At 37.4% G+C, this 9685-nt stretch overlaps 1 protein-coding gene across 1 annotated transcript; it reads right to left on the bottom strand.

Annotated features, from left to right (window-relative positions):
* Positions 1 to 3766: 3766 nt before the first annotated feature.
* On the bottom strand, positions 3767 to 5324 carry LOC131309581 (uncharacterized). The gene is made up of 4 exons (XM_058336196.1): positions 5321 to 5324; positions 5037 to 5218; positions 4550 to 4641; positions 3767 to 4439 (listed from the first exon to the last, which is right to left on the bottom strand). Exons 1-4 carry the CDS (start codon positions 5322 to 5324, stop codon positions 3767 to 3769), a joined length of 951 nt encoding a protein of 316 aa, XP_058192179.1.
* Positions 5325 to 9685: the final 4361 nt, after the last annotated feature.

The raw sequence follows: 9685 nt of genomic DNA, 5'->3' as shown, positions 1-9685 counted from the left end.
CACAGATCAATAGATAACAATAAGTTATATTAGATTGTGAAAAAAAATTAATTTTTTTAATGAAAAATATGCATATTTTTTAATGTCTAGTTTTGCACGCTGGACACTTATATAGGGACGGAGGGAGTAATAATTAGTCGAAATTTTATATTTGATTAGCTTTCTCGTATTTTGATCATTGCTGTAAAAATTGTTGTGTATTAAGGGCACACTTTTTTTAATTTCGCCTTGAGCACTCAAAACTTTTGGGCCGGCTCTGAATATACATGAGTATGTGTTGTATCATTGGGCCGGTTAGTCTACTTGGGTTGTACTTAACTATTAAACTCGGGTCGGGCCAATTAGTGAAAGTGTATTTAATTACCGGACCCTCTATTTCTTATACATGATGAGGACTAGGGTTACTTTATTTCAACGCTGAAATGACAAAGTTTGGGCTGCGGCAGCCGGAGGTACTCACGGGGCCGGTTTTACTACTCTTCTAGTTGGCTTCCAGAAGTTCCAATCCTTTACTATTTTACTAATCTCTTTTTTGTCTTTATAGGTTAATTATTGAATCAGTTTTTGTTTGGTAGTTGGGAGAGAGAGAGAGGTGCGTGCACGGTGGAAATTATTACTAGTACTATACGTTTAACCATCATTCGACTAGCTTCAGTACATTGAATTATTATTCAAACACATATGGTTTTTCAGTACACTGAATTATTGTCGGGATCTGTAGTTTGGACGTAAAAGGCATTTTCATTTTTATTTCTTTTCTCGTGTCAAATAACTTGTGCACTTATATTTATTGACAGTTTCAATGTGAAATTTTGAGTTGGAGAATGTCGGATATTGTGTCATTTTGCCTAACAAAAATATTGGATTTTGGGTTTGCACAATTTACTTGAATAAAATGTCTATATTTTATTTGTTTCAAGTTGTTAAAATAATTTTAATTAGGCTTCGTATTCAATGATTGTTACATGGTTCACAGCTGGTCAAGATCCCGAATTTAGGGTGTGACATTAGAAGTTAAGTCTTGTCCCCGTGCACTCGAGCTGCTCGGCCATGTATGTCATATTGACGTAGGCACGGTTACAGCACGTGAATCATCATTGCAGCCAGCTCAAGCCATATGCTTGATCTGTAACTGCCTTATCCTGTGTGTCATATGTAACGTCACCTGAGGTGGTTATCCGAGCGTGCCCTGCACGCGCTTACTTGGTGGCCAAGTAAGGTGAGGTCTATGAAAGGAGAAGGAAAATAACCTAATGATATACAATTTCACCCTAACCCTTAACCTACCTTCTTCTTCCTAGATCTAACTTGATCAGCGAGGGGAGCCAAGAACCAAAGCGAACTTGATGATCCTCAAACCGAACACCACATTGCATAAAATAATGAGCAAAAACTATTTTTAATTGGAAAAATGAAATGAATTATTGAAAAAAAAAAAAAAAGGGACCAAGTAACTATATTTTGACGTTAGTTTATTTTTATTTTTTTAAAAGAAAAGATAAGGGCCAGTTTTACAAGTTCGTTTCAAACCCAAAAATCTTAAGGCCGCCATTGAGAAAGCCATTCATACATAAAATATAATGAGAGGTTGAGAGTGACAGTGTGAATAATTTGTAGTTTTTCCATACAAATTATAGATCTGCTGCCCCTAGAGTACCCAAATCTGGAGAAGCACATAAATCTTGTGCTTGGTTTCTGTCAAAAAACGCAGTTGCTCGAAACTTGATTTTGGGCAGTGGGCTAGTTTCGCCTCGATGAGACGGATCCCAGAGAATTTCCCTGGTCACCGTCCGACCATCAGGGACACCGCACGCGCTGTTTAAATCTGGCGCACGAAAACCGAAAAGCTGCATTCAGGTTCACACACCGTAGTCGGCACTCGCTTCAGAAGGGAGAAGAAGAAGAAGAAAACCGGTCATAATCCTTCCACGTTTTTTTTTTCTAATCCTTAATCCTTCCATGTTTTGATCAGGTCCTTTTCCACTTTTGTCCTGATCCCAAGTTTGTAAATACTCTACTTTCAAAGATTCGCAAACCTAAATAAAACAAGAAAGAAAAGAAAAAGACTAGAAGTAAGGTAAAAACCGTGTGCCATATTATACACGCTAACTTACATCTAAATTCTAAAAAGACTATCTCGTGAAGCGGGAATCAAGTATTTAAAAAATAAAAGTCTTAGTAGAATAGGGTTTAAGCCTATAATATGATTTAGTACATGAATAAAATTCCAAACAACCATTTTACATCACACAATTTCGCCATAATCTCCAAAGAATTAAACAATAGCAAGAAAGCCACAAGTTTTTACACCACTGTCTAAACACAAGAAAATAAAACCAAACGTTTGATTTGTCAAGAGGATGACTTGCAATGAAGATTTATCTTTTAGTTGGTTGACAGACAATCCAAATTTCGTTACTGTTCACCAAAGAGATCAACAAAGAGAGGTTACTTAAACTTTGGAACACCAGCGCAATACCCTTGCTTGAAATGGTCAGTTGACTGATCAGTTCATTGAAGGCAATCCTTGACCTAGCCCAAGTACAATAGTATGGGCCGCCCTTCTTCTTCTTCCTTTGTTTGGGCTAATTAAGCACACTTAACGCTTGAAAAGATTTTTCTCCTTGTAGCTAAACTGTTTTCACCAAAAACTTATAATAATGATCTTGTTCGGAACCTTCATTTTCCGCTAAACTTTCCAAACTTCTTTCTTCGATCGGTTTGAATGATGCTTCCAGTTTGTTAGATACAAATTGTGAGCTATACAATACCCAGACTTGACCTGATAGATGCCACTCGAGTTGAAGTGCATGTCACACCTACTACTGGGAGAGGAATTGCAAGAATGGCTTCCAACGAAAAGGCAAATTTTGTGCGTGTCATTCTTGGATTTATGTGTCACATGTCGGCTCCGTTTGTTTGGACGTAAAATGTTTTCCGGTAAAATATTTTACCTATTTTACGGTGTTTGATTGTGTAAAAAATGAAGAAAACATTTTACATGTAAAACATTTTCCATCAATTGGATGAAAATGACTTACCCTTAAATCTTCCGTAAGTTATTTTCCGAAATGAACCCGTTGCCTTCTACTACAATTTTCACTGCTCAATTTCCTCGATCATCAGTCCTAACCCACGTTCAATTCTAATAATCTCAGATCTCTTTACCGTTGCCTTCTACTACAATTTTCACTGCTCAATTTCCTCGATCATCAGTCTTAACCTACGTTCAATTCCAATAATCTCAAATCTCTTTACCGTTTAAGTCCTCCCCCCCCCCCCCCACTATTTTGTTGATTTTTGAAAATATTTTTAAGCGCCAACCAAACACCGAAAAATAAAAGTTTGAAATTTATTTTCTGAAAAAATATTTTACATGGAAAATATTTTATATTGTAATACATCGAAACAAACGGAGCCGTAATGCACAAAAGAGCAATATCTTTGCTATAGATACGATATACCAACATATCTATAGCACTTCAATTTTTCTAACATACGGAAACACAACATTTATTTGGTCAAATCCATTTACAAACTTCCATACCGAATGGATGTGCTGCAATAATGAAGTACTCAGACAAAGCTGTATTTCAAGATGAAACAAATATCTAAGCAACATAAACTTATCACTCAATAGAAACCTACTGTATAATAAGATTTAGTACATGGATAAAATTCCAAACCGTTTGACATCACACAATTTCACCATGATCTCCAAAGAATTAAACAATAGCAAGAAAGCCACAATTTTTCACACCACCGACTAAACACAATCTCTTCTACAAGGATTCTTCATCTTGATCCTTAACTTCCTGGCCACCTGCCCCGCTCTAGGATGCACAGGCCTTTTGCTAGAATCACACTGTTCGACTTCCACCCAGTTGATAACTTTCAATATAAGCGACTGAGGAACTTTTTGCGCATCTCCCTCTACTCTCCCCTTCGTTTTCTTCAGACCCATCTCCAAAGCTTTCTCAAGAAATTCCATGAACCAGTTTCCCGCTTCGGTCTCAATCTGCCTCCCCAACTTGATCGTATTCCCAAGGCTGCAGCAAGTAGCTGGTTTCTTGTTTTCATCGTTTTCGGAAGAGGAAGGAGTGGGCACCACCTTGAGACATGATGATCTCACATGCTTCCCTAAGATTGTCTTCTGATCACTTCGTTCAGGAAACAATGCGATTGATTTGTAGAGTACATTTCTTCTTTTGGATGATGCTTTCGGGTCCAAGGAGTTGTGAGGGAGTTCATTTAAGATGGAGGAGTCTTCTTCAGGTTGTTTTGTGTTCCGGGTTTGGGCCATTTCAGTTGCTGTTGCTGCTTGAATGGACACCATTTCAGCTACTGCTTGCACAATTTGGGTATGAAAATCCAGGAACTGATCGAAACAGGCTGCCGGTGCATCTGATTTCGCAGTTTTGCTTAAGTTTGAAAACATCCTAAAAGGAGTCAATCATGTTAATTTATGAACGAAGCATTTAGATAAGTACTAAAAAGATTAACAAATCAAGTTTTTGGAAAAAAATTGGTGGAAGGAGGGGTATTGTACTTGAGGGACCGGACTAGATTTTCGGTGGCTGAAGCATCTCTTAGTGCTTGAAGGGCAACCTTTTGTGCTGTTTCTCTCTTCTGCATTGCTTCCTATAATGCCACAGAATTTAAATTTATTGAGACAAAAATGTTCATAATCAAACATAAATTTCAAAAAAGATCGTAAGATTGATGGGTTGAAAGCATTGTTGAATGTTCAGTGGAAGTTAACAACATAAAGTTCAACAAGACGGAATGAAAAGAGGGAGACAGTGATTGGGGAATTTTTCAAGGGCCAAATAAAATCTTGAAGTAAAAACTGAAATTCGAGTTGTACGTAAAGGTGCTATATGTCAGACATCTAATGGGACCATCAAAATCATTCTAAAACCATCAGCAATGATATTGTTTTTTATTGGGAGTGTTTGTCAAGTTTACGTCTAACCATTGCGAGTTGCGGATAAGGTGTCTAGGAGTGCGCTAATGCATTAAGAGGTGTAGTGCACCTTGGTAGGCTTAATCGGCATCTCATCACCGTATTCTTTGGCTCTCATTGATGATGATCTTGAAGATACTGATGTCGAATCTCTGTTTTCTATCGACAATGAAGCAGCAAATGAAACAGTCCTTGCATTCACTTTTGATGATTCAAACGATTCATCAAAATCAGGTGACTCTTCTGATGATCCTGACTCATTCCCCTATGAAGTCCAAACATTTGGGTTCTCCAATATCATGCTGGCTCAACACTTAGCCAAAGTCAAAATCCTACTTGGAAAATATGAGAAACCCATACCAGTCATCGCTTTCTTTGATACTGGTGCAGCAGCCTCCATTCTCAACCCAACAATCCTCCCCAGGTCCTACTGGCAATCGTGTTTTAGACCCTTTACAGCAGCCAATGGAGAAACTTTTGTCATCACTTTGATCAGTAAGCCTATTACCATCCAACTTTTTCTGGGATACACCATAAAACACCAAGTCTATGGTTCTAATCTCCCAGGAAAAGATTTATTGTTAGGCTTTGATATTCTCCAAAGTCTCAGCAAAGTCTCCTGGCTCAAAAAAGGTTTGAAATACAAAAACTACCTGTTACCCTGGACCACCCAACCAAATCTCTTTTTCATAGAAACTTTTTCCTCCATCAAAGAAACCATAATCCAAACTTCCTATGCTGAATCTCATTCCCAATTCCTCACCAAATGCTCCAACCCACTTTGAAAAAATCCAGATTTCTTCATTTCTCTTCCTTTTAAGAAAAATAAAGACATCAACTCCATCAAAGCTACCTATCATGGAATGAACCCAGAACACTACCAGTTTGCTCTTCAAGAGCTCGAGCAATTCCAATCAGAAGGTTTGATTGAACCCACAACCTCTCAGTGGGCATGTGAAGCATTTTATGTGAACAAGAGGACAGAGCAGATAAGAGGAAAACTTCGCCTGGTTATCAACTACCAGCCTCTTAATCATTTTTTGCAGGATAACAAATTTTCTCTTCCTCGAAGAAGTATTCTTTTTGCAAACTTGCCTAAAGCTCAAATTTTCTCAAAAATTGACTTAAAAGCAGGTTTCTGGCAGCTGGGCATCCATCCAGATGATCGTCCCAAAATTGGTTTTTGCATTCCAGATCACTGTTACGGCCTAGAATTTTTATTTATCTTATTAGTTATTTTGGATCATTATTAATTGAAAGTGTTATGGTGTGGGTCCTAATTAGCAATTTTCTTTTTTTGCATAATATAGTTACTAGGTACATTATTATAGTTTGAGGGTATGAGTATAATTATTAATTACATTAGTTAGTCTATATCAATTGGATACATTAATTATCAAGTCAGCTATAAATTAGGGATTTTACGTTGTGGGTAGTTTTAAAGTTACATGTGAAGAGATATTTTAACAGAGTAGGGCTTTTATTTGGAAGAGAACGTTCGAGATAGGAAATTTGAGAGGAGAAGTTGAGGGGGCTGAGTAGTAGAACGAAGCACTTTTACGTTCGGCTGATTGGCGATCGATTGGGTAAGCGTTCTTTTTCCTCTTTATTCTCGTTCTTTTCCCATCCTTTGTAGTTCATGGACTGGGATAAAGTTGAACTTTTGAAAGGCATCGAACAATGGGATTTCTGAGAGATTAATTAAGTTCCATCGTTTTCGGCACCAATCGTTTTATGTTAATCAGATTAATTTATGGAGCAGTGGAGTTTGGGTATGGGATCAGGAGGTGTGGTGATTGCACGTGGAATTGGAGGTTGAGTTGGGTTTTGTAGCTTTCGTGTTTACTGTAGGATTGTAATTAGGATTAGTCTAGTTTCATTTTATTATTTTACTCTTACATAGGCAGGACCCTATATCTACTCAGTGTATATTAGAATAGTTAGTCATTTTGTGCTTTGATTTTATTGTTCAGGTTAGCCTCGGTCTCTATTGTTCGAGTTGCATTACTTTTGGACCCAGGTGAGTAGTTAAGCATGTTACGTATTTTCGGACTTCCCCGTGTCCCTTAAATTATTGTTTAGTTATGATTGGAATTGGAAACCCATAATTGTTTATTTGGTTACTTGAATCGGCATGCGGGAAAACGTTTGGTGAAATTTTTTATTGTCTGAATAAATCTTTTGGTGAGAACTTTGTGTATATTGTTGGGAACATATTTTGGAAAGTCCAGGAAAATTAATCCTCTATATGCGGGTGACTCTGGCCATTAGAGAAGAGACCGGGTTAGGCCGGTGACTCTAATCCTCAACGGCTTTCTTTTGTCGGGTCGTTCTTTGGGAAAACACTACAAGAAAAATGAAAATTGGTGACAAAAAAGTGGCGACGAAATTTAATTTTGTCACTAAATGAGTATATTTGGCGACAAAAAAATAAATTCGTCACCGTTTTGACATCTTCCGTGACGAAATAATTTTGTCACCAATTATACCTGTTTAGCGACGAAAAAAATATTTTCGTCACCAAAAGTACCCATTTGGCGACGAAATACATTTTTCGTCACCAAAAGCTTAAAAAAGGTGACGAAATTATTTTTTGTCGCCAAAGATAATCATTTGGTGACAAAAAATATATTTCGTCGCTAAATGAGACCAATTTAGTGACGAAATATTTTTTTCGTCACCAAATGCTTAACTTTGGTGACGAAAAATAATTTCGTCACCATTTTAATGCTTTCAGAGACGAAAAATAGATTTCGTCATCAAATGGGTACCTTTCGTGACGAAATTTATGAATTGCGCTTTGTCACTAAATGTATTTCGGACATAACTCTTTACTAAAAACTCCGATTGAGATAATTCAAATTGTGTTTGAACACTAACTCAACTGCCTACAACTTTCATATTTATCAAAATTACTAATTTTAATGTTTAAAGGTTCAAAATTGCATTCAAAATATATTTTAATGTTAAACATATATGTTATATATTAGATATTTCAAATATTTACTGAAAAGTGTGTGTGGTGCAGTTGGTTAGAGCTTGCGCGAAAAACTCAAGAGACTCAGGTTCGAAACCTAGCAGGAGCAAGAAAGAAGGATGTTTTTTCCATATGAAAACGTCTTTTGCAACGAAAATTTTCGTCACCGATGAGACTCATCAGTGACGAATTTTTTCGTCGCCAAAAGGAATAATTTATGACAAAAAATTTCGTCATCAAAAAGCACAATAAGCGAGGAAAAAAATTTCGTCACCAATTATTCACTTTTTGATGACGAAGAATTTTGTCATCAAAAGACACTATAGGTGACGAAAAATAGATTTCGTCACCAAGTAGGAATCCTCGACAACCTTTAGTCGACAAATTTTTTTTCGTCACCTATATTATTTGTGACGAAAAACAAGCAATTTGTGACGATTTTCATTCATTACCCAATGTAATTTTTCTTGTAGTGAAAGTTCCACCGGCTGCCTACTCGTGGTGACTCAAAGATACAATATTGGATCCAATTATGAGATATTTATTCACTGGCATTTGGTTCTATCGATTTTGGTTGTGGTTCCCCATTGTTGTTGGAGAATGGTTTGTGATCACCATTGAGATTTATTGGTAAATGATTTATGGTTGAAATTTGTTGGTTTAATGCACACCTTCGTATGCCAAAATACATTATCATGATAATCTATTTTTAGCCATGTTTTAGAACTACATTATTATATATGCTTTGCTACTCAATCAGCTGACGGATTTATTCCAACTTCTTTTTCAGGCAAGGTGGGAAGATAGGCAAGGACTCTGGCGGCATCTCGGGGATTCCGTTTGTTGACCTCCTTAGGGTGTCTCATCCTAGCTTAGTATTTTTTTTTCTTATTGCTTCCGCATTTGAAACATTTTTGTCTAATATTTGGATCCTCTTAATTATTGTTGTTTCATGGATATTGATTGGTTCATGGAATGTTTATTCCCCATGCTTTTGACTGGATCCAGTTGGTTTAAGTTATTGGTTGGGAATGTTTTGAATAAAAAAAAAATGATTGTCTGTTTGGAGGCTTGAAAGTTTTTATAAAATTTCTTTTTAGGCTGCATGTTCTTCGAGCTTTAGTCTTGTGGTTCATGGCCGGTCACTTCTCATTTTGGGGCGTGACAATTGTGGTATCAGAGCCAGGTTCAAAAAAAAAAAAAAAACAATTTACTTTTCTATTCATTCCATGTCATGTTCATTTAGTGGAGGTCCGAGTCCCCAGAGTCCTTTAGATTGATGCATACTTATTTATCGGTTATTGCCTTATATATATTGCCCTGTATTTATGTCTAGATTGTTCTCTGGTAAAATTCAGGTGATGGATCGTCCACGTCGTAGCACTAGGTCGACATACGCGGCTCCTACAGCTCATGGCCACGGTCAGGCGGCTGTTGCAGCTCGTGGTCGAGGTCTGGCCACTCCTGAAGCTCGTAGTCGTGGTCGGGCTGCTCCTTTACCTCGTGGTCGTGGTAGCACCAATTCGACAGGTCGTGGCCGAGGTGGTGTTGTTGAGCCCGAAATTAATGCTAATGCTGTTGAAATAGAAAATGATGAAGATCTAGTTAACCCCGTTAAGGATTCAGTTGACCCTATTACAGAAATTATTGCCAATGCTGGTACACCTGCAGGTTCAGTTGACCCAATAGCTGCTGTTCAGGCCTTCCAGACTTTTATGGGAATATTTGCAGGGCATCAAGCT

Source organism: Rhododendron vialii, chromosome 12a, assembly GCF_030253575.1.
Source record: "Rhododendron vialii isolate Sample 1 chromosome 12a, ASM3025357v1".
Lineage (NCBI taxonomy): Eukaryota > Viridiplantae > Streptophyta > Magnoliopsida > Ericales > Ericaceae > Rhododendron > Rhododendron vialii.
The sequence above is the reverse complement of the archived record's forward strand: the minus strand, read 5'-3'. Positions and strand labels throughout refer to the sequence as shown.

What these genes read in the sequence shown, in the direction of transcription:
- LOC131309581 (XM_058336196.1), bottom strand. An exon ending in TGCCGATTAAGCCTACCAAG is followed by an intron (nt 4,642 to 5,036) that starts GTGCACTACACC and finishes GTGGCATTATAG; the next exon opens with GAAGCAATGCAGAAGAGAGA. An exon ending in AATCTAGTCCGGTCCCTCAA is followed by an intron (nt 4,440 to 4,549) that starts GTACAATACCCC and finishes GACTCCTTTTAG; the next exon opens with GATGTTTTCAAACTTAAGCA.